At 35.2% G+C, this 26,716-nt stretch overlaps 1 protein-coding gene across 7 annotated transcripts in view; it reads left to right on the top strand.

Annotated features, from left to right (window-relative positions):
* The window catches only part of Gabra2 (gamma-aminobutyric acid type A receptor subunit alpha2), a 164,969-nt gene extending 140,839 nt beyond the window's left edge, over positions 1–24,130 (top strand). For 5 of the 7 annotated variants that reach the window (XM_040747156.1, XM_040747158.1, XM_040747159.1 and 2 more), the window contains 3 exons: positions 9,731–9,933; positions 15,891–16,070; positions 21,905–24,130. In XM_040747156.1, the coding sequence (XP_040603090.1) occupies positions 9,731–9,933; positions 15,891–16,070; positions 21,905–22,201 (680 nt within the window). In that variant the 3' untranslated portion in view covers positions 22,202–24,130. Of the gene's footprint in view, positions 1–9,730; positions 9,934–15,890; positions 16,071–18,606; positions 18,664–21,904 lie in introns of those variants that run through there. The other 2 variants (XM_040747160.1, XM_040747162.1) reach the window with 2 other exon arrangements.
* The last annotated feature ends 2,586 nt before the right edge of the window (positions 24,131–26,716 follow it).

Genomic DNA, 26,716 nt, shown 5'->3' with positions numbered 1-26,716 from the left:
GACCACATATTTCACATATGTGCAGATATTTTAATTAATGAGGCACTTTAGAGTACTTGTTTTTATGTTTTACTGAGAAAGTTGTATTATCTTGGAGAAGAATTGAACTGCAGGGGTCACACCAAGGTGAGAATGATGAACACTAGAACAATGCTTGGGAACAGTCATTTACACAGTGCATGATGTGCTAGCAAGATGCCATTGTTGGAAGACACTGCAAAGTTCTTGAGCTTTCCAGATAAGTGCATCAATTCTTAACATTCAGCTCTTTCTGTTTACATTGTAATGAGAACCATCTGGGCTGAACCATTAGATAGAAAAGCTGGCATATGAAAATCTTATCCTTCTAGTGAAAGGGAAAAGGAGAGAGATAGAGGGAGGGCAGAGGAGAAAGGCACTTTGCAGATGAAGTTAGTCATTGTCACAATCAAAAACTTTTTGAAAGCAAATAAAGGTACACAGGGAGAAGATTTGAATATGGTAAAAAGCTAATGGCTGCACAGAGGATTCATGTTGAATGAGCTGTCACAGGGTATTCAATTCAATGAATGGACCTGACACTAGTTTTAAGCTCTTAGTACAAACTGTGAAAGAGAACTGAGCTTATGAGTCTCAATCATTTGAACTTGAATGATACTTTATAAAAATTATTGAAAATATAATTACATCACTTTTCCCTCTTCTGTCTTTCCCTACAACCCCTCGAAAATTCTTAGTCCAAGGCATCTCTTACACACCCCCAACTCCCTCACAATTTGGTGTCCTCTTTTCCTTTAACTATTGTGGTTACATACGTATATAGGTTCTGAATCCAGACAGTGTAACATATGTGTATATGATTTCAGGGTTGACCATTCTGCATTAGAGAACCAACTACAGTTCATCATTGGGGAAGTCCTTCTCTCATAGGTCTTTGGTTGCCTATAGTTATTTCACCTTACAATGTAATAAAAAGGACATGGTCATTGCCTAGATCTTGTTTAAGTAGCTGCATGGTTGACGTGTTATATTATCATTTCTAGGAGAAGAAATCTCTCTGCTGATTGTCTGTTTCTCTGACTCATACTCTATTCCTGCCTTCTCCTCTTTGATGTACCCTAAAACTTGAGTATGGGAATTGTCTTATAGACCTGTTCACTGAGCCCGGGCTTCCCACAATCAATTAATCTTTGCATAATGACCTGTTGTAGTTCTCTGTAATAGTCTCCATTTGTTGCAAAGAGGTTTCTTTGATGTGGGAAGAAAGATATGGGTATAGGCAGAAGTTGTAGATTGCAGTTAGGACTATTGCTGCTCAAGTAAAGTGGTGGTAGTACATTCTCCTGTAAAACCCATTACTGTAGTAGCTTCTGGTATTGGCTAAATTTCTAGGAACAGTCATGACATTCTTCCTTTGAGCAGACCTTCAGTCTAAATGACAGCAGTCAGTTACCATCAAGATATGATTGCCACTATTGTGCGCTTAGGGATAGCTTACCATGCTGGTCATTGTTATAGTTCCTTATTGTATTAGCAGGATAGGACTATTGATGATGCACCTCCCTTGGATGCACATATACTACTTTCTGATACTATGGAAGCTAGTCTGTAGGAAGGACACTCTCAGATTAGAACCAGATCAAATCTTCAGAGTTCTACATCAGAAGTAGGTAGTGTTTTCAGCAATAGAGACTTACAGGCTGACAGTCTATGACAGGCAACCAAAGGAAGCAGCTTTAGTGTTTTGTGAGTTTATTGGACTTCTCTGACCAACAATTTTAAGGAATGTTTCTCATGCTTGGTACTAGGAATTTTGTTAATTTAAGGGGTTTCTGTGTAGCCTTGGCTGGTCATCTGGCCTATCTATCTATCTATTTAACTATCTATCTATCTATCTATCTATCTATATGTGTGTGTGTATGTGTAAGTTACTTACATGTATGTATATGTAAGTAAGGAATGTAAGTACAGTAAGCTATGTACTTACATATAAACAAATGCATTAATATATTATATATACTATTAGATAAAATAAAATAATTTCTTGAGGCTTTATGTAACATCTGTAGAGTTATTTTACTTCTTCCTCCTTTGTCTGTTTTGAATTTCTTCCTTGTTCCCCAATTTAAAGCCCTCTCTAGTTTTTTCCATTTCTCAGTTCATATCACCTATGGCATATTTCTCTATTCTACTCCCTGATCACTTTTTGCTTAACTGTTTTTTACAGTTATTTATTCTTTAATATCAGTGAATATTAACATATCCATTAGTTATGAGAAATCATACTTATTTGGAAACGAAAGATGCTATCAAATGTCCCTTTTGAAATTAATTCATTTATTCTAAATAAACAAAAAACAAAATAAAACAAAAGCCCAAAGAAACAAACAAAATGTAAAGAAGATTCATCACAAAGAAAAAAATATGAAAATTAATAATTTTTCTTTTGTTTCAATTACCAAAGATGTGTGGTGTTTTCTTCTCAGAATCTGCCCTTGCAGAGTTCTGTATTCTATTTTTCATCATATTTATTTATTCATTTTAAATCACCATATCTACTTACTTATTTGTATGCATTTGAGTGTTTGGCCTTTTGTCTGTGTGTGCAGCACATGCATGTATGGTGCCCGTGAAGGCCAGAATAGGGTGAGGAATAGTTTGAAACTAGGGCTATAGACAGCTCTGAGCTGCCATGTTGGTGCTGGGAACGGAACCCAGGTCTTATGTATGAACAACAAGTGTTCTTAACCCCTGAGCCATATCTCCAGTCCCTTCTTGTTTTTTAAAAGCATAAAAACTAAGTAGGATCCAGACTCTATGAATGTAGTGTCAGTGAGGAGGCCTCAGCAATCTCTGTGGCCCTGGGTAGTAGATCAGTGTTTACTATGGAGTACAAATGAACTTTGGGAGCCCATTCAACATAGAGGGATGCTCTTTCTCAGTCTGGACACATGGGGAAGGGCCTAGGTCCTGCCCTTAATGAAATGACACACTCTGGAGATACCCCCAAGGAGGGCTTCACCTTCCCTGTGGAATGGCATGAGGATTGGGTGGGGGGGCTGGATGGGTGCTGATGGAGGGGCAAGGGAGGAGGAGTGGGAGAGGGACTTGGGATTGATATGTGAGGCTTCAAATGATGCTGTAACAATAAGCGGCACACTTACTGAAAGTAAAACTAAGTATTTATTGTAGAAATTACTCACAAGATACCAAACAAGTAACCCAGATGAGCCCAGTAATTTTCCGCTGCCAAACCGGAAGCCGAAATCCGGGAAAAGAGAGACCAAGACTTCCTTTGTGCTGTCTTTTATGCCTTCCCCCGTAACGCCCCCCTAGTCATGCCCAAAAGTGGGCCTGGCTAGTGTAGTGACGTAATTCACCACCTACGTACGTATACGTCTTTAAGTCTGTCCGTATACGTCTTTAGTCATGCCTAAAGTGGGTGTGGTTAGCAGTGTGGTAAACCGCTCTTTTATTACCTCATCTGTATGCGCCTCTAGTAAGTCACATGGTTAATGGCAGCATACAGGCTTCCTGCTACAAATATGTGAAGCATTAATGTTTCTAATTTAAATAAAAACATATATTGAGGAAAAAATAAAAGAAAAAAAGGAAGTAGGAAAATGGGCCTGGGTTGTTTACTTGTGAGGTATACTTCTAAATATCCCTCTCTCTCTTTCTATTTCTCTCTCTTTCTATTTCTCTCTCTTTCTCTTTCTCTCTCTCTCTCTCTCTTTCTGTGTGTGTTTTAATACATTTAATTTAATAATCAAAAATGATTTAATTTCTTAAATGAAGATACTTGGAATGACAGAAGAGCCATAGACTAATTACCAAAATCTCCATGATCAGGCATGAGAAATATCATTGTGAATTATAGGTCAGATTAGCCCACATTTCTTCCTGAACAATGTACACTGTTGAACCTTCCCTTAGCTCCCTATTTTAGTTTAAAGGTAATTCCCTCTTGCTAAGGAAACTACATACTTCAAACACAGAACTCAGAAGATTTGACCCTTCTTCCTGTAGTCTAGCTTGACAGTACCAGAATACTATGGAAACTGCCAAAGGAGAAAACTCCTCAATGGTCCTACTCTACTAAGACAACAAGGAACTATACCAGTGACCAGCATGGTAAACTATCTCCAAGGGGAAAATAGTAACGATCATATCTTGATGGTAACTGACTACTGTAGTTTACATGTAAGCCTGCTCAACAAGAGGGAAATCATGAGTGGTACTAGGAACTTAGCTAATTATTCAGGGCCAATGAGTTCACACATCACAAAGGATAATCTTCTCTGCCATGTTACTAGACCAGAATAATTGTTAGTTTCATTCTAGAAATATGCTTTTAGCCACATTTAACTGTTTCTTTCACTCCATATGAAAGAAGATTCTCTTTGCAGAAAACAGAAGCCATTATAGAAAACCAGAATGGATCATGCAGCAGAGACCTACTGATAGTGAAGAATCTAGTCTCAACATAACTCCCATACCTAAGACTCAGGAAGCATCTTCAAAGAGGAGGTAGAAAGATTCATTGCAAGAGACAGATAACCAGGAAATGCACTGTGAGTTTGTGTCTCCTAGGAATGACAAGGAAGATATACCCATGATTCTTCAACACTATAGCTTCCCAGACAGAACTTGGGTAATGATAATACCAATATGCATGCTTAAGAGGAAGGAAGGAATCTTAGGCAGCCCCATCCAAAGACAAAGAATCACAGGCAAGTAAGGAATCTTGAGAAAGGGAAATATGTATTTAACTAACTTTGGATGAGACCCTAGTTGGTTATCCAATTTAGAGTGGTCAACCTGAAATCATACTACTGGATTGAGAGAGAGAGAGAGAGAGAGAGAGAGAGAGAGAGAGAGAGAGAGAGAGAGAGAGAGAGAGAGAGAGAGAGAGAATAATAATCAAAGAATCAAAGGAAGCATCAGTTTAAGATGGAATGAAGGGTAGGACATGAGAGGATTCAAAGCAAGTGGCTTTTAAAAAGAATGAGAGAGTTCAGAGAAGAATGGAAATGAAAAACCACTTTATTTAAAACTTTTAATAAAAGAAATAATCAGCTAGAGAAAATATTTGAAAATTCAAAATTGCATTATTCTCTGAAATAATTGCTGCAGTGTCCTGTCTGATGTTATTTTACTGAGTTCATTGAGACATAATCTGTGTCAACATGCTGGATATGTTTTCATTATATTTAATTAGCATCCTTTTCTCAACCAAAATATCTCATGGACATAATTATGGCTTTATTTTCTTATTGCCATGATGTCTTGCTGTTCATACTGTGAGTAATTAATAATTATTCTGTCTCTGGCAATTAAATGTCAACTTGCAAGTTTTTTCATTCAGAGAGTTGTTCATAAGGTTGTCTTTCTTAATTATTTAGTTCATATCCTTTTGTCATATTGGCGACTCAGACTTATGAGAGTATTGTTATGCTATGAAAAATAAGAATTAAAAATAACAGTTACATATAGTAACCGAGGCTTTGTGCTAAGTGTGTATGTAACCTTCACAGTAGTGTGTAACCAGCATTCTTCCCACCAATCTGGTCCCATGTCAGTACCAAATGAACACATACAGAATGTTATATCAATTATGAAGCTGTTGGATGTTTGCTATGGTTTCTTATTGACTAGCTCTGACTTAATTATTAACCCATAAATGAGAATCTGAGTATTTCCATGTGGTTTTATCTTACCAGCGAAAGGGTCCAGACCTCTTACTCCTCTCATGTCTCACATGGTGACTGACTGTGCCTTTGTTTCCCAGAATCCTCCAACTCTCCTAGTGCTATCTTGTTTCCCTATTGACCAACAGTGCTTTATTTATCAACCAATAAGACAAATATATACACAGCAGTACTTCCCCCATCAGTAGTACACCAAAATAACTACAAATTATATTTATTTTCTACAGGAGAAAAAGATTCAAAACTTTTATATTACTTGATCAGAGCCATATTAGTGACAGTTGATTCAAGGTTAGACAGTGTGCATGTGTGGCCATATAAGGGCCTATCCCCTTGTTAACCACCAGTGATCCATTTAAAATGTTGGGAGACATGACATCTGCAGACAATGGAAGTAGTTCTGTGATTATATCTTTTCACAAAAAATTAAAACCTAGCAAAATTTGTAAAGTTAATATTTGCAGAACTTCAGACATTCCCTAGTTGCATCAATCAAGGTATACTTATTTAAGGAGGAAATAGTTGAATCTTGTTGATTTTAATATGCTTTAAGGTGATATAATATAGTGTGCATTCTTATTGCTCGTATTCCAATTACATGTCAACCATTGAAAATAATAGCGTGCCTTCCTGAAACTAGAGAAAAAACCAGATCATTCAAAGATAATGAGTGGGATGGAGGCATGGCTATGTGAATGAAATCATTGCTGTGAGAAAAGGCAAGTTGAGATCCCCATGTAAAAGTGGGGTGTCTGAAAGTCCTGTGCTGAGCGGTAGAGAAAGGACAATTTACAAGGGTTCACTAGCCATCCAGCTCTCTGAATCATTGTAGTCCAGACTCAATGCTACTTCCAGTCTCAAAAAGTAAGTTGTGGATAGGTTGAGGAAGAAGACACCTAATGTATCTTCCACAGTCCACACAAAGGTATTTGCAGTGAACACAGGCATACAACACACACACACACACACACACACACACACACACACACACACGCACACACAACCTATTTACATAGAACTGAGCAAACATTATATGAAGGCTTTACAGAGTCCCCACAAGACGCCCCCAAAAGTGTGTATTTGTTTTTCCATCTCCAAACCAGCCTGATGTCAAAGGTAGAACCTGGTGAGTGGGGATATTCACTGAAGTTATTTACAGGCAGAGGCTTTAAGGTTTAGACTTCCTTAAGGCAACCAAAAAATATGTGGAGCAAGCTATAAACTAACAGGAAACGTTGAGAGGGAAGTCTGGAGAATGAGTTGTCCATACTAATTGTAAAAAGCACTGACATATTTTTGGTGTCGGTTAGGGTCACATGATGCCAAATTTACATGTGTGCTTAGGACAGATGCAAACAAGAATCTATGTTCTTACTTCTAAAGATTAAATCTTGATCTTAAGATTTCACACAAGCCCAATACTGCATGCCAGAGTAGAATCGTAGGTTTTCTCTTTGAATGGTATAAAAAACAGTGTTTATATCTAGTAAACTATACGTACAGCTGCTTGGGAAAGATTAGATTGATTCTGCTTTTAGGGATTTAAGGAAGACTCTGTGCATTCATAATACAGACAGATGTATACCAACCTAACAAACAGACTTCAGTGATCTCCAACTCAGATATGAATTCAAATGCATGCATGGTATTAAGACAATATATTAAAAACAAAAAGAAGCAAGCTGGATTTTTCACGTGAAGGAGGCACTTAACATAATTATCATTTCACAAGTGTGAATAACCATGGAGAGCAAAAGACATTGGGATCTCATATTTAGTGTGTTGAAAACTGTCAACCTACAATTCTAACCAATCAAAACTGAATTTAGAAAGTTTAGATACAATCAAATATTCTTATAAGGATAATTACAACAATAAAAAGAATGAAAATGTGGAATTAAATATATGTATGATATTCCAGATTTTATTCTCAGCATCTACTTAACTTCAGATATACAAAAAGAGGGTAAATATTGTTATTAGCAGATTTTGAGAAGAGTATCATCAACCTGAATGAAAAGATGCTGGATGATAACACAAATCCACAGAAGAAACAGGAACAACAATGACGATTACTCTAGGAGTAGTTGTAAAAGATAGTTTAAATATATGTTTTCTTTAGCATCTTATTTTGCTCAGATTTTGAAGTTAAATACACAGTGTGAGAGTTATATATCAATATAAAATGATATACTTTGTGATGATTATTATAATGGTATAATTTGTGATGATTTATACTAAGCTAAAATGTGTATGCTGTTGATATTTAGTTGGCATTAATCTAAATCATATTATTACAAATTTTAGTGTTCAAGAAAACAATAAAGTAATTCAAAGCACAATGTTTAAATGTATCAGGTTGTTCTCTGTTTCTTTTAATGAAATAGGTGTCCATATACTTTATAAATAAAGAGTAATCATTTTTTGAGGCTGAGTGTCTAAGATGAAGTGGATTGTTTGCTTAGCTTCTAATGAGAGCCTAATAGTGGATGACATCAGAATGTTTACGAGTGCTTCCTGGAAAAAAATCGATAGTGAGACAGAAAGTCAGGGCTATTCAAGGACAAGCCTTGAACTAACTGTCTCTCTCAATCTCTCTATATCTCTGTCTCTCTCTGTCTCTTCTCTCTCTCTCTCTCTCTCTTTCTCTCTCCCTCTCTCTCTCTGCCAGGGCAGGTCTTTTACTCCCTCTCTCACTTCCTCCTTCACTTACTTTCTCTGTCTTTGCTCTCTCACTCTCTCCTTCCTTACTGGCTTGGCCTCAATTAAAATTTCACATTAACTTAATATGCATCACCTTAGTATATTTTGTGAGTGAGATACTAGAGATAGTATAAAGGTTAAAAAAGCAGAAAAACCCAGCTTTTTAAAAGATTAAAAAGCCCATTAAGTTTGAGGTAGATTGATCAAGGATAAGACATAGGCTTCAGATATCCAAAAGCAGTTGGGGCTGGATCCCTAAGTTGACATGTGCACCATGTCCAGTTGTGGTTTTCTGTGAAGGTCTCCATTTGTTGTCAAAGTGTGGTTACTGTGATGAGGGATGGTAACTACACTTATCTGAGGATATAAGGTTACATTTACAAGTGGTTTGTCCTTAGCAGTTTGCTATTTCTGATAATATTTAAATGATGTTACAAAAGTGATCATATCTCTTCAAAGCTGGAGTTCGTTCTGTATATACACAGCAATAGTTAAATAAAAACATCTTATATACTTCTCAGTTGCAATCCCACTGTAATTAGTGTTGGGATTTTTTCAGGCGTTTTCACATGATTCATCTAAATAAGCTGGTATCCCCATGGTATCTGTTACCTGTTGGGAAGAGTGGATGGTCGGTAGGATGAGGGAGAGTCAAGGGAGGGAGAGGGAGAACTTTGCTTGGAGTATAAAATGAAATTTAAAAAAATAAATTTAATAAAAACAAAAAGAGTGGGAACTTAAAAATAAAACAAAGCCAGGCGTTGGTGGCATATGCCTTTACTCCCAGCACTTGGGAGGCAGAGGCAAGGCAGATCTCTCTGAGTTCGAGGCCAGCATGGTCTACAAGAGCTAGTTCCAGGACAGCATCCAAAGCCACAGAGAAACGCTGTCTCGAAAAACCAAAAAAAGTATATGAAACAAATAAATATCATTTGAGGTATTGTTGATGCATTTTTAAGTTAATGGTGATGAGTGACAGGTCACTTTTAAGTGCCTGGTTTTTGTTTGTTTGTTTTTTCCTTTTTTTCATATATATCTAACAGTGCCACACTACTACTTGTCTTTTTTTTAACTATCAACTGTATTAAGTAAAAGTGGAATCAATGTAGAAGAAAGTGAAAAATGAAGGCATTTTCAGAGTCTGCTTGTTGTCTCTATTTCCAGAAGTATTATCATACTACCATACTAAGTATAAACCAACTTATACCATTTTCTAACACTTTCTAGTGGATAGAAATTACACCATATTAGCTTGCAGGGAAAGAAAAGAATAACTTTGGGATACTGTCTCTTCCCATCACTGACTGGGATTTTGGTTCCTGCCTCTTCTTTTACAGGAGTAACAACTGTTCTAACAATGACAACACTAAGCATCAGTGCTAGAAATTCTCTCCCCAAAGTGGCTTATGCCACTGCCATGGACTGGTTTATTGCTGTGTGTTATGCATTTGTGTTCTCTGCCCTAATTGAATTTGCAACGGTTAATTACTTCACCAAAAGAGGATGGGCTTGGGATGGGAAGAGTGTAGTGAATGACAAGGTAAGTGCCAACCCAATTGTCATTTATTGAAGAGAATTTTGAACACATTCCTACCTGTAGCAGAATTCTTCCTAAAATTTGATATTCAGAAATTCAATATCAATTTCAAATATTAGTTCTTGTTTGAAATCCGTTAAGAGTGACAGTTCCTAAAACCACTCCTCAGCATCTGTGGAGTTCTGTGTTCAGCAGTGTTGCATGTTCACACATGCTCTCTCTCGATTTCTGCATTAAGTTGGAATGCTTCTTAGTTCTAATCTAAGCATCTCAAGCTTATTATAGCTGTTTATTTTCTCCAGCTCACACAACTGACCAGTAAGTGTACTGGAACTCAGGTGTGTCTGCCTGTAACTTTCATGCCTTTAACCCACAACCTTTAGGATGGAGATTTGAAAAGAAGGTGAACATTAATTTTACCTATTGAATAATTTGTGGCTCTCACAATGGGTCAGTGACTTTTCATGCATACATATTTCTATTACTACTTTGCAAAAGTGAAGGTAACATTTTGTCTTTATCATACCATATGAAGTAAATATGTGGAAACTGAAATAACCAAGGATTTTTAAATTGCTCATGGGGTCTAATTGGGGAAACTTACTTTTAATATTAACTTTTAAGATTATCAGTACATATATATTCATGTTTCAAGTATCGATGCTAATGGGATGTTTGTGTATAGATGTAAGAGTGGTTTCCTTACTAATTTAATAAATGGATAGCTGCTTTAGGAAAAGACTTTGCATATATTCTAATGTGCTATGAATGATTTTTTCCTTTTTAATTTAAATTAGAAGAAAGTTTGTTTTACATGTCAATCCCAGTTCCCTTTCACTCCCCTCCTCCCCTGCTCCCCACGAACCCCCTATCCCATACCCTTTATGCTACCTGGCGAGGGTAAGGCCTTCCATTGGGGATCCTCAAATTCTGTCCTATCATTCAATTCCACATAGAGAGATACTCTCTCAGTTATGAATGTTTCAATAACATTAGACACTTCTATTTTGGCAGTTTCCTTGAATACTATAATATATGAATTTTTTATAATTTTTGGAACTCCTTTGTTGTGACTTGATTTTTTTGCTTTAGTTATTTGAATATAAGTACATATTCATATATTTAATTTCTATACCATATTACAGCTTAATGACACAAAGCTTGAATACTTCAATTTGAAACACTTTTTTTCTTTTTTTCTCATTTACAAGCTATAGAAATTCTAATTATAGTTGCTAGTTTATTTGTATGTTGTGTTTGCCTACTAACAGAAGTAGTGATGAGATATTTCGAAAGGGACCTAATTAATTTTTAGTCAAGTTTCTATGCTTAACTTCTGATTAATCTCAGCATTTCCATTGCATTTTACTGTTGATTTGTGTTGTTTTCATTTCCCATATAGTAAATTGCTTTTCATTGTATCCATGTGATTACTTATCTTTAAGTATATTGGTTATACACACACTTTCTTCATAGATGGTGTGACTAGAAGGGGCACTATAGGCTCTTTCAATGTTGTTCAGTAAATTCATTTTATTATAAATATGATAATACACTGAAAAGAGAATCTACTTATCTTCACTGAAAGATGTTAATAACTTTACAGTGGTAGATTTACATGTGCACTCTATTCAGTTTCGCTATTAAAATCAAATGGGAGATATACTCCCTTTGCTTACCTTGAAAATAAGGAGGTGTTTAGAGCTGAAAGGAAATCAAGTAGAGTGCCAAGAGCTGACTAGCTGCCCAGAAGCACTTCATTACAATCTTCCTTCTGCTTTAGTTTAATTATATTTAATTTGGATGGAGGGAGGTACTTGTTTTCTTGAAATTTGGATTTTTTTGTCCTTTCCCAATCAGTCGTCTCCAGGTAGTTCTTTGTGTTGGTATTTAAAAACATAAGTGAGTACAGTCATATTGTCAGTCAATACAAAGAACATCCAGAGTCCATTCATTGTTTCATAAAATACAGAGTATTAAATTCATGTATAAAAAGTACTTAGAAATATATGTCCATACGTGTGTTAAAGAAACAAGAATTGTGTACTTTAATTTTATCTGTCTAGAATCTAGACTTTACACACAGCGTTGTAAAAAACTATATCTAAGATTTTTATCTTTCCAAAATAAAACATTAACAAGGCCATACATTTATGCCTCAGCTACTTTTGAACCCTAGGATCTTGATGGGCCTTTATACCATTTTAGCCTTAGTTGTGATATGAGCAAAGAAAACTTCACTCTGAAAGCACACATCTGTATCAAAAGATCAAATTCTAAACGGATACAGAGATGTCTGTTTATAGAGCCCTCAAGTTTTTCTCAAAGATCCTATACCCTGTGGCCCTTCTCAAACACCTAACTAATTATCTTCCACTTCTGTTGCTGAAGTCCCACCCGTTGCTTTCTCAGACTTACTCTGCCCACTGTTACTTTCCTGGACATGATCTCTTGCCATTTTCCTACTCCATTCATAGTTTCCTGAGAAGAGGCTGTGTTCACTTGCCATAAAGGTCAGTGGGAACCACAGGTCTTACATGATTGCCCCATACCCAAATTCCACTGTCCTTTCACCACCCCACCTCTGTGAGACGAGTTCTCCCCTGTCATTTTCTTCCCTTCACTGCCCCATAACTGGCATTCCTTAATTTAATAGCTTCAAGCAGCTATGTTGAGGACACTGACTTGGGTTCAACGCGGCAAAAAGTTGAAAAGGTTTCTCTTTTCATTAGGAAGTGTTTCAATAATGTCAGCAGCCTCTGCTCACAGACTGGCAGCTACCACAATTCATTCCACACTGTGACATCCTCAGCCAGAGTCAGATGCATGGAGGTTCTGTATCATGCTCATGATCCCCAGAGAAAGCCACGTCAGCCTTATTTGATACTTTTGCTTGTGTCTTGTTGTTTGCAGTGTGGTTCTCAAATTCAAGGATGTATTGACAGTATTTGCAGGAATTGCTACATTAAACAAATCACAGCTCCATTTGCTGTCATAAATCATATAAACCTTGCTCATTATTGACACAAATTTCAGTTTTTGATGTTATTTCTAAGTACTTCTTTCCAATATTATTGGATCCCCTTAAAAATATAACTATGTATGCTTTCCTGATTTTTGGAAAAACCTTATCGTTCTTTGTGCTTGAATATTTGGGCTTCAAGTCTCTCAATAATATTAATGACAGAATAGTTATTCTAATAAATCATTTACTTCTGGTCTGCTGCACAGTATCTTATATGTTGTACATGTTCAGTAAATTTAACATGAATTATTGAAATATTTACAATTCAAAATCTGTAACCAATACTCTTGTATTACAGTTGAGCATCACATCTGTTCTTTAAACCACATCTTCCTTTTATCTTCCAGCATATATATATGTATATATATATATATATATGTGTGTGTGTGTGTGTGTGTGTGTGTGTGTGTGTGTGTGCATCACATATAGATCACATATATGTCCATCACAAATGTGTCCATATCCACCACTTCTATATGTATATATAGGTATTGTATGTATATATACGTAAACATATATATATGTGTGTGTCAAACACACACACACACACACATCCACCTTATTCTCTTGTTGTTTCTACCTAATTCTAATATTGCAACCTTTGAAAACTACCTATGTTGAGATGTAAATGATGGTTATTTTTACAAATTTTATGATAATATGTCAAGGACTGGGACTGGAGAGATGGCTGAGCAATTTATAAAACTGAGCTCTCTTCCAAAGTAGGTTTGGATTCCCAGGACCCACATGTTGGCTGACAAATGTCTATACCTGTAGTCCCAGGGGATCTTACACCATCTAGTGGCCTCCTAAGGCACTGGAAATAGTATATCTGCATACAGGCAGGACAAACACCCACACACATAAAATGTCTAAATTAATAAATGAACTAAATTCATTTAATTAAAAAGGCAAGAATGTAGAAAGTTGGGACAGAAAAGCTGCTGCTATGTGTCAGATGAACTGTATATACCCCATGGAAAAGTCTCTTGACTCAATGTTCTTAACAATGAAATGGCACCAGAAACTGCAAGTCAGATTCACTTAGTTGTTCTCAGGCATTTGAAAATCTAGTGTTAGTGTGTAACACTGATGTCTATAAAATTATTATGAATAGGAAATAATGTAATCATTAATAAACATGGATCTTAGCAGCTTCTACCCCCTACCCGCCACACACATAATGAAAAAAAAAGACAAACAAAAAGAAACAACAGCCAGCCAAGCAATGAAAATAGAACCCAGTTTTCTTCTTTATGTTTTCTATGCTCATGTCTAGGCACTTATCAGAAATTAGCACCTCAGCCAGAGGCATAGCATAATGTCACATTCTAACAGGATCAGCATCTGACATAAGCTCATACTTATTATCCTTCCTATAAAGTTCAAGATGTATCTCAATATTATTTTACAGATTGTTTACTGCTTCCCTGACTTTAATCATGTTTTTCTTTAATACAAATTGACACATTAAAGTTAATTAAAACATAAGGCAAGTCCTTTAACTTTTCAGCTATATAATGAATTACCCTCGATACCAATTCAAAGCCAATATGCTCCAAACATGTGGTTTACTTATATGAAGAGTGATAGGCAGAAATTTCTAAAAAGCATTGTGTATTTATTCTGATAATCTCATAGATATCTTTAATTTAAGGCTGAGGATTATGTTAGTAAAATTATGTGGTTAAGGACATACAGTTCACAAGTGTTGAATCTGAAATACAAGCTATCCAGGGTTGGTGTTCATATTTTTATCTGTATCTATGACAAGTCACTATCATTTTCCTCAAAAATCTCATGTGTACTCATGTCTCTAAGATGCTGCATATTCTTGTTGTGATATCCTCTTTTCTTCCTTGACTTCCAATTGTCTAAACGTCTTATTTTAACCTCTATTTTTGCAGAATAAATTGAACACTGCTGCCTTTCCAGAGCACCTGGCACTGATTTTATTTGTGCCAGTTTCACTAAATTGCAGTTTTATTATAAATAATTTTATAAGAGAATTATGGTTTGTCTTATTAGCTATAGTAACTTGTGTCACTGTGTAACACATAAATTACCTTAGCTCTCTTTTAAAACTTTGTTAGCTTCAATTCAATTCCCTGAAATTGTTTTTCACTTGTAAATCTAAGACAGTAAGATGAAATTGGCCAACAAAAGCAGAGAACGCAAAAGACAATAAATCATACAAAATACAGATATAACAATGTAGTTCACAAAATTATGGAGTGGACCATTGTCCTGGATTTACTCTAACAATTTGTAAATAATACCACATTTTAAAGTGTACTTATTCATTTATTTTTTTTATAAATCTTAATTTTTATCTTATTTAATGTACGGATGTTTTGTCTACATCTATGTCTGTTGCCAAGGGTGCCTGGTGCCCATGTAGTCCAGAAGAGGGCATCATATCACCTAGAATTGGAGTTACAGATGGTTGTGAGCTGCAACGTGGGTGCTGGGAATCGAACCTATGTCCTCTGAAAGAGTAGCCAGTGCTATTAATCGCTGAGTCATCTCTCCAGACCCTTCTTTGCAGTTCTGACATTGTCTTTTTCCAAAATAATTTCAGGTAATTTACTAAATAGGTATGTAATCGAATTATAATACTTTATGTTAAAATTATAAAGTAGAAGTTGGAAATGAGACTAGAAGAAAAATGGGTTCAAGTTCCCTCTATTAGTTGACTCATTGACAATTCAGAGCTGTCATAGTTATGCTTCACATTCTAAGGTTTTTACTCAGCAAATTTGTAGGTATGTTTGGGGTGTCATCTTTTTAATAAAAAAAGAAATTTTCACAAAGAAAATATTCTTATCCTATATTAGAATTGCTGTTAAGTTAGGGTGAGCTGGGTGCTATATCAAGTGGTATCAACTTTTCGAAATAAGTGCTGTAATGAATTTCATATTAATGTTTCTTGTAGTCCCCTTCAATAAAAGCTGAAGGCATTATATTAACACACAACTCAGTGAAGGCAATTCTTCAAGGAGCTAAACTAATATGGTCCAAGTATATAGCTTTCTCATGGTCCAGTTTAAGCCAAGCAAAGCCTTTAGAGTACTTAGAGAAGCGGATGGATTGTTTAACCTTCACACACTCTTCTGTAAGTATAATTTTTCTCAGTCAGGACACTTACTCAGTTAATGGTAGTGTTACCTGGCCAGGGAGCATGCAGCTTTTCTACAAGTTCTAGTCTTTCCAGTGGCCATAAAAACTGTAAAAGGATAACGTGACATGGTAGAAAGAGCATACATTTGCCTATGGAAACCTAGGTTTTTCCTCCAGGAACTGTTATTTTGAATATTTGATAGGAAATCTCATATGCTTCCTGTAAGGGCCAATTTCTGAAACCACATTATAGCTATTTTCATTCACATGCCATGTTTTTTTAGTGATGCCCATATTTTAACTAGATAATTTATTCAATTTGCTAGTATGTTATTTCTCTACCATGTAAAGGATGCCAACCAAGGATGTAAAACAATTATGTAAAAACCTTTGGATTCAGCAATCAAGATTCTAGATTTGACATTTTAAATGTATCAACAGTCCACAATAGTGCAATAAACTCAAAACATTTTTAAACTTATGAAATATAATTTTATTTCTCAATTCTTGTAAAATTTTTATTATGTGAAAGTTCAAAGTTATCCTGTCTATTGATCACTATATCCCTCCCACACCCCATAGGGTCCCTATCCTGTCTTTCTCCCAGATTCATATTCTCTTTTTGATTGATTTTGTTTTTGATGATCCCTTGTATCCATTTAGTGCTGCCTATACGCATGTGAGTGTGTGACCATTCACTGGGGCAGGAGCAACCTAACAGCAGGTGCAAAGGAGATGTCTATCCGTCCCTCACAGTGATGAGATTTGTTATATTCCTCTGTGGTTTCATTTTACTTCACTGGCAACTGAGATGTCAGCACAGTATATAACAGCGTAATAGTTTATTGTTTTACAAGTGCTATATAAAAATGTACTATGTGTCGATTGATCCCAAATCCCAACCTTGATCCATTGTTATTTGTACACAACTCAAACACATATCGCCCAAAACCACATAGAAGTTGGGGTTACTTGCTCAGTGCCCCGTGTTCTACCACTCTACACAGTGAAATTGTGTCCTCTGAGATAATAATGTAGTAGGATTGTGAATGTGCTGTTGACTTTATTACTATCCAACAAAGTGTTTATTTTGCCCTATAAAGCAGATTCCCTTACCTTACATTTAAAAATTTTGATTTAGACTTATTTTTTCATAGAATCCTACCATCTTGCAAAGCATTTCTGAGTCTGCTTTGGGCCAACAACTATACTAGCGTCTCTTTGGGACATTCTGTTCTTTCACTCTGCTTACAATTAAATGAAAAGGGATGGAAAAAGAATATGTATGTTTTATTATAGAGAAAATACCATCATGCTGTGGTAAGACATGGAAGGGCCGTTGAAGGCAAGCAGCAGGAAGTGATGCCACACTGAGTAGGACTCGAAGCTTCACTGTTGTTAATATAATAATAGTATGAACTCCAGTGTATCTGACTTGAGAAACAGTACAGGTTAATTATGAGATGCTGACTGAACTGTGGCACCATTCATGGCTAAAGCATGTGCATTGACCAGCAAGTGGATACTCAAGTTGAGCTTATATCTGGATGATTTCTTTTTTAATTATCTCCAAATAAACAAAAGTAAGGTGACACGGAGTGGTTGAGTGCTATACAGAAGATTTCTTTTCATTTGTCCTCTATGTATAGGTACTAGTAACTTATTAAAATTATTAAAATGTAATACTGTTTGATTATATTTGTTTCTATGATTCTTTTGCTAGTTAAGTCCATTCTTAAATTTAATGTTACATTTTTAAAAGTTTACTTCTGAAATCTAGCCTGGATTTGTGTCATTCTGTTTTATGCAATAACCGTCTAAGCAACAGAAGGATTTACTCAGTGCCTAAATATTGAAAAATCATATTAATTTAGACTATAGGTAAATAAGTAGTAGAAGAATTAGAACTTTTCCAGTTTTTCTGAAGAATCAAAACAGCATAGAATTATCCCAGAATACCTTCATGCCAATGAGTTCTGTTTAGTACAGTTAGTACAATAGGTTTTATTTGGTAATTTCTTTTCAAGTATGTAGGTAAAATCGGAGAATTAAACACCAGTTTAAGTACAGCTGAGAGAGGTCTGTATCTCCTGACATATTCCACCATGGTGTGTCTTGATTCACAGCCTGAATAATATTCAAATATCTCCTTGTAGTAACATTTCTCTCACATCTATTCTTCTTAATAGCAGTCAATATTGCACCAGACAAGGTACAAGCTTCTGCTAATGATTTATATGTGGATGTTTTTTGGTAATATAACTAACAAATTTATTTCTTACAATAATGTAAAATAATTGTAAAGGTAAATTATATATATATATATGTATATATATTCCAACATAATTTTATAGTGATTTATTAATTCTTTGAGAAAGTCACACAATGTAATATGTGTTTGATCATATCCATTCTTTATCTCCCTCCAAATCCCACTAGAAATACCCCAGTATTCCCTATGAACATGATGGCATCCAAACATTATGTTGTTTATATCTTAATATGTCCAATTTTTGCTACCCTACTTGTAGGTTACACAGAACTGTTATGATAAAGCATGAGGGGAACCCTGACAGATTCCTTGGCAGGTGAGGGTGACCAAGGTGGGGGACAAACATTCCAGGTAGACAGAGTTTAAGAGTGTTTTATTAGAAAGGGGAGGGAGGGAGAAGGAAAGAGAAAAAAGTAGAGGCACAGAGATAGGGAGGACAGAGGAAAAGAGGGAGACAAGAAAATCATGTCTGCTCCAGAGGAACAGTAAGAAAGAGAGAGGGAAAGAGACCATAAGTGGTCAATGGTCTTTCTTTTAAAGGGGTCATTTGCACCTGTGTACAGACTAGGCAACCATGGAACCTGGATTGATCAGGGTACTGCCTGAGTGAATTTTGCCAGGTGACAGGGGCAGGCCAGCATAATGTCTGAATCCTTACAAATGAAGCATGAGCAACCTACCAGTGACCACCCTCGCAAAGAAACATACCTCTCTCTTCTCCAGGAACTATCAACTGCAGTACTTCCTTAGCTAGGGATGGATCCATATGAGCCCTTTCCCCCATCAATGCTGGAATTTTGATTACCTTGATTAAGAGCAAACTTTCTGCAGGGAACCACAGGTGCTGAGTTCGTATTGCAAGGCCATGTATATGTTAAAATCATCACATCACAGGATTGCTTCCATTCCACTGGCTCTTACATTCTTTCTCTTCTCTCTTATGTGATATTCCCTGAACCTTAGAATAGAGGATTGATATAGATATCCCATTAGGGGTCAGCACCCATGTTCATTTATTCTCAGCAGTTTGATTAAATATGAGCCACTGGATTAATCCCTGCCCACTACAGAAGGGAATAACCCTAATGTTGAAAGCAGTACATAATCATGGGCACCAACATATATAGTTTGACAGTATAATTATTGATCTAAGTAACAGTAATTGCTGCCTCCCTAAGGCTATGAGTTCTTCATCTGCCTCCCCAATACCAAGTATGAATTCCCTTTTGTGGAGTAGGTTTCAGATCCTATCAGAAAGTGTTTGGTTGCACTTACACCATCTTATCTGGCAAGTTAGTATTGTAGTATATAGGGCCAATCTGGGTGAGACATGTCATGTCTTTTCCCCTGTTCTGGACTACACAGTACCTTCCAGCACTATGAAAGCTATCCATCAGGTAGGGGTTCTCCTAATCAGTGTAATCTAAATTCATTATTAACTTTATACATTTACAATTGAAAAAATCATTGGGAAAATTAAAACATCCTTTCTTTCTTTAAGCCCTTACTGCAACAAAATATATCTTTAGCTGTCTTAACTCTTATACCATAATATCGAGTCACATTTAAATGTCATATTTTCATGAAAATTTACCTGAGTTTTTTCATTCAATGTTTTTGTGCACTTCCCTAAATACATAATAAATTATATATACATATATGTGTGTATGCATATATATATAATAAAAGAGACTATGTATCCTTTTATCAGTGACCATTGTCTAGCTTACTATAGGTAAGAGTTGTCATTCCACTTATCTTGGGAAAGAATTATTTCCTAATGTGAGTATGGCATATGTTAGTTAAACTGTTTATCACACTGTAGTGTTGCTATCAGTATTTCTCCCTTTCATTCAGCAAGAAGATAGAACAGAGAGTGAGCAAATGCTTTTTCTCAAGACTCTCATTGTCTTTAAGCTCAATTAGATTATTTCTTTTTTGAAATTGGGCTTTAGATATTTTTAAATAACAATAGAACTCCCTATGTAATGTATTGTTGCATTTCCTGTATTGTTGAATATAGGGTATTTAGGGGGGAAATACTTGAATCCAAAATTTAAACAAAATTTTCAGATGCAAAATCATTGCAGGTGTTTGGAAGGATGACATCTCTTGTGATCTTTTTCCCCAACCGTTTTATGCAAAAGTTTCCTTGCCATGTCAAGAAACTTCCCTAGCCCTCATTCCTAAAGGAATGACATGGGACTACAGTGGAACTTGCATTCTACCTTTTAGGTTATTCATTGCTGGCTCACCTTTTGGCATATAGATAAATCACAAATATATTGTGTAGTAACAGATAATTAGTATTCACATTTTCAGGTTTCATTTATCATACATATGCTATGCTTCCCCCATGAAAGACATTTAAGGGGAAGTTTCATGTCATATACTGAGGTTACAAAAATCAGAAAGACAGAGACACCATCAGACCTCATTGAATTTAGATGCTAATGAGAACTAAAGATGTCAATTAAATAATCACACAGTAAAGAAAATGCCTATGTAGTTTAATAAGTGTTATGACAGACACAAATTTAAGTACTCTGAGACTGAATATGTAAGGAACGAACATTATTGTAGGAGTAGTGTATGGGCAAGACATTTCATGGAAATTGCATTCAAGTTCAGGGTGAAATATGGAAGGAAATCAGTTATGTGGAAAGTTGGGTGAGTGGAAGGAAATAGAAAATGGGATGCTCAATGGTATGCTAACAAGCAAATATTTAGAACACCAAAGCTATACCACAGGGGTTTGTATGTAGTGAATTCAGAGAAAGTAGGGTTTGAAATGTGCTGTTTGTATTCTAAGGTCCAGGAGCTACTGATAGGGAGATTTAACAGTAGGAGTGTTCTAATTTGTATCCTAAAGCTCTCCCTGTAGCTATAGTGACTAAAGACTGGATAGTGTTAGGTCAAACCAGAAAAACACAAAGAGGAATGCAAGTGATAGTACCTGAGACAAGAACTACTGATAGCTGAACTGAAGTCCTTTCATCAACAAAACAGAAATGGGGGGGTGAGTTTTGGAAAGCAGAAAAGGAATTTATTTCGTTTTATTACAATAGTGACTTGTAGACCTCAATCTACACAAAGTCACAATTTCTTCCAGTCTTAAAGTGTTGCCTTACAAGTTCACCATAAGTTAGGTTGGAGTTGTTCTATGAGAGAAAATTTGAGGTCATTCGTTGCTTAAAATCCTTACATTTTTCTTAATTATTCATTCATTATTTAGAAAAGAATATGCAGGGACTTATAAGACTGAAAATATTATTAAAATTTCATAATTTTTATTAAAAATATGTTATCTATTCTTCATTCTCAATGTAAACAAAAAATGGTTCTCTAGTAAAATGGTACCTGTATTGTTTTCTGAGCTTTCTCACTCAAAGTTCTTAGAATTTACTGACTTTATTTCATTCGGTTTCCCTAATTTCTGCTCTTTACTAATAATGTTGCATATTTGAGTAACATTTTTTTCTGGAATTTAAGCTTAGTTTTGAAATTTTTAAGATTCATGGTAAACCCACACTATTAATTTTTGTATTTTCCAATAGAAAAAAGAAAAAGGTTCCGTCATGATACAGAACAATGCCTATGCGGTAGCTGTTGCCAACTACGCCCCAAATCTTTCCAAAGATCCTGTTCTCTCCACCATCTCTAAAAGTGCAACGACGCCAGAACCCAACAAGAAGCCAGAAAACAAGCCAGCTGAAGCCAAGAAAACCTTCAACAGTGTCAGCAAAATTGACAGAATGTCTAGAATAGTTTTTCCAGTTCTGTTTGGTACATTTAATTTAGTTTACTGGGCTACCTATCTAAACAGGGAACCTGTATTAGGGGTCAGTCCGTGAGTCTAGACATTGGTTATCTTTGGGCTATAGCAACATTACACTTGGTTTATTTTGCTATGTACAGTCTGACTAATAACTGCTAATTTATGTCCCAATATGTACAGTATGTATATAGTGGTAGAGCTTACTGGTAGACTTTTAAAAGGGACCTGCATTTGCTAACTCATGGAAATACAGGCAGAAAATGTCCCATACCAAAAGAGCCATTGTCTTTTAAAAAGATTTACCTTAGGACCCAGTATTAAAGTGGATTCCAGACATGCAATTTATTTCCTAATGTTCTAGTTATGATGAAAGCTGAGATCCTATGTCCCCCTTTGTGAAACTTTCAATTTAGATATTACATAGAAAAAAGTTCTGCTGTTACCTAATGATGATCAGAGGTTAACATTGTCAGTCAAATATGAACTCTTCTGAACATCTGAAACTCTGATAAGCTCTCTCGAGGAGTGTTCAGAACCCTTGCTAGTGTAATGGGAAGCTTGAAACACGTACGGAGAAAGCTAGAGATGTGGAAACAGCTTTTAATTACTATGTAGAGTATCTATAGCCATGTACATATTACAAGCATGAAAAGCTCAAATAACTATAAGTCACCATGACAGGATGTTGATTATGCTTATATTCAATAACTATTGGAATGTCACGGTCATTGTATTTTTAGCTTCAGAGTTTATTTGAAAGTAGTAACTGAACCTCACAGCTCACTACAATCTTTGGAAACTACCTAAAAGCATAAAAAAGAAGATATATGGACTTAGTATTTCTAATTAGGTGTTGTCAGATGATTTTTTTCTGGTGCTGGAGAGTGGAAGAAAGCAACCTTCATGGCTGCAAAGGAGTTCATTTATATCAGATTAGAAAGCTGTGCCAAAAACTCCAAGTGATGAGAATTCATAGGTGTCCCAGGTACAGATGAGCACTTATATGATTCTCTTCATTCCTGTTTACTGTAAATTCTGCCTTAAGGCTTCTTCTCATCAGGACTCAGAAGCCACTAACTATAACGGAAAGGGCAGTTAGTTGGCACATTTTTCTGTCAGGAAAGCAGCTCTTTCAGATAAGAATTAATATAAATCTGCTTTTGTAAATTGCAACTTTAAATTTCATTGACTCGAATTTACAGCAGCTTTGTATACCAGAAGAGGTTTTGGTAAGTGTTGAACATTTTTAATCCACAACTTTAAAGCATCATCAACAGATTATGGATTATGACTCATACACACACACATACACACACACATACACACACACACACACACAGACACACACACCATGTAGTTAAATTAGAAAACGATTTTTATTTTATATAACTAATGATTGTTGATTATTAGAATTCATTTTTTTCTTTTAGTTTTTAAAGACATCATTTATGCTCCTGGAATATGCTAAAGTCAACAGTGTGTTTCTGTCAAAAACAAATTACCTTTGACTCACATGTACATTAGCAGTTATTAGTTGACTTTTAAAATTAAACGCAACTTCATGATGATGTTTTTGTAGAAACCTAAGTAGTCAGATAGTGGCATTTCTTGCAATTTTGTACAGTATTTGAGTATAGTGCAAAACAGGTCTGTTCACAAAATCAATAAAAGGGACATCTTCTGCAAATAAGAAAACTCAAAAAACACCTGTTGTTCTTTTGTCTCAACTTTTTGATTTATTTTCTAGTGTTATTATACTATGTGCTTTGCATGATTGTATAAATACCAGGGTCACAGCCGCAACTTATTAACAGATTCGCTACAAAAACAGCTTTGACATTAAAAACTTCCTCACGAGAATTCACAAACCTTAATAAAATTATTACATAAGCCAACAAATGTATTTTGTTAATTCCCTTCCAGTCACATATGTTTTCTCATCTAAAGAATTTTAAAGTCTGAATATCATCCATACAATGAAATAAAAGATACCCTTTTTCCTTAAGTACTTATATACACTGCAAAATCTCTTGTGGAAAATGTAGGGATGGTTGCAGCTGCCTGTGAAAGGATGTGATATTTGATGGGAAGTTGTAAGATGCTTTTTTGTGGTCTATGTCACCAATGCTTTGAGAACAGTTTAGGATGGCCGAATTTAGCTTAGAAGTTAACAGTGCATATTTCTCTTGCAGAGGACTTGATCTCAGGTCCCTGCACCCACACAGTGGCTCATAAATGTCTGTGACTCAGTTCCAGGAGATCCTACACTCTTTGCAGAATTCCATAGGTCCCCTCACATAGGTGTGCACACACCTTCCCCACATAATTAACAAATCAAAATGAACAGCTTATACTTTGGCCATGCCCCTTTATTCTCTGATGATAAGTTCCATTATTATAAATATGTATATATGTAAAAATAGTTCTGAGCCATGCAGTGGTAGCGCACACCTTTGGGAGGCAGAGGCAGGCATATCTCTGTGAGTTCAAGACCAGCCTGGTCTATAAGAATTAGTTCCAGGAGAGCCTCTAATGTCACAGAGAAACCCTGTCTCGAAAATCAAAAAAATTCTGAATAATTTCCACAGGTAATCACAAAAGATCCTTCTGATGTGTTTATGTTGACTGTAGTACTTTTGCTAGTTTTATTTTTCATTGCAAATGGAGTAGAACACTTAGAACACTTACTAATTTACTACTCTTTGAAATAACAGGATTAGAATTTTTTCATTTAAGTCATAAAAATCATATTTGAACCTAATCAAATTCTGATAAAATTTGTCACTGAAGATCGCTTTTCAGAAGACATATATCATATATAAATATTTTTTATTTGAGTCATCAAATGGCAGTCTAATTATGCTGTAATTTTATTAAAGATGTAGATAGACATGGTATGTACATAATGTACATTTGTAGAGAGACATACGCAAATTATATAGCAAAATTTCCAGCTGTCTCTTATTTTTACATTTCTGTTTATAATACTCCTAAAACCTCTCATGAACATCGACAGTACTGCAGCCACAGACTCCAGGTGAAGTAGTCTTTTCCTTATAAATAAATAAAGGTTTCTACAAACCTATACATTAATTTAATGCTTTGTATCTACTATTCTGAAATGTGGGTTGTTCATCTTTTTTCTCCTAATTTATTTAACAATAAATATAGAAATAAGTCAAACATACAATATCCACTGTGTTTTAGTTGGTAATCCTAATATTTCAAGATATTTTCAGGTATTTATTACAAATTCTTGCAAGTCTGGATGAGTGAAATTTTGGATAATATTTCTAAAACATTTCCTTAAATAGTTTACATTCTCTTAAAATTAACAAAACATATCATTTTTCTTGCATTTTCTTTGACTAGTATGTTTCATCTAGATATAGATATATTCTAATGCTTATACAGAGAGAGACATTTTTCTCCTTATCTCACAAGTACTTATGTGACATTGTTTGTATTATTTGAGGGAACTTAACTGTGTTACTATAAACTGTATGGACTCTCAGTAGTATAGGTATTTTGGTAAAACACCAAAGCTATGTGGATAATTTACCATTGTACTTTGGTATGATCTGTCATCATTCCATTGAGAGAAGCAAGCAACTTTTCCTGTTTGGTGACATCATGGTGAGTCAGCTGCTGTGAAGGACTTCTGTGTGCTTGTGTGTACTTTAGACCCCGAGACACAGATCTCCAAAACAGAAGCATGTGTTACTTAACTTAAATCTGGTGACATAATACTAAATTGTGAAATCGGATTTTACATTTTAAACATCCCTATGCATTTACATATTCTTCAGGCAATTATTAGATTGATTTTCATTTGAAATTATTCAAAATTTCAAGTGAATTATGAGAGAACCTGTTCTTGACCCAAAGTACTATTTATTTTCATTTATTTAACGTCTTATTAATACATTTCCATTTCCATTTATTAGCCTGAAGATTTTGTTTGCTTGTTTAAAGTCAGTAAACTATATTTTATTGAACATTTCATAGCAATCTGAAGTGTAATGATCTTGTCTCACACAAGAAGATGAGATCTACTTTGCAAAAGTTAATATCAATATGAAAAATATGGGATTTAGGTACTAATTTATATACAGAGACTGCCCCACCTTAAATTTAAAGTTTAAAGAAAAATGCAATACAAAATGATGGGGAGTGTAGTCACTTTTAACATACATATGCTTATAGTTGTGAGCATGGCAAAAAAAAAGCTACTTACAAGTATGTGGACAAGACAAATTACAAGATATTTCTCTATTGGATTTATGCTTTAAAATGAAAGTAATTACTTATTAAAATTACTATTAGCATTCATATTGAGTTTATTAATTTTTTCTCCAGGGTTTAACACCTCATATTTTCACCAAATCCAAAAAGCGAAGTGAGAAATAAATATCACAGGGGAAAATGAGGATGTTACTAATGGAAATAAGTGAAATATGTCTCCATTTTAGCTCTTAAGAAAGTGGATAATTTCTACACATACACAGGGAGAGATAGAGATAGATAGATAGCTAGATAGATAGATGTACCCACATATACAGAGAGATATTTAAGTTATGAATATATCATT

This window comes from Mesocricetus auratus, unplaced genomic scaffold (assembly GCF_017639785.1).
Source record: "Mesocricetus auratus isolate SY011 unplaced genomic scaffold, BCM_Maur_2.0 Super-Scaffold_100006, whole genome shotgun sequence".
NCBI lineage: Eukaryota > Metazoa > Chordata > Mammalia > Rodentia > Cricetidae > Mesocricetus > Mesocricetus auratus.
This window is presented reverse-complemented; position numbering and strand designations above follow the sequence as displayed.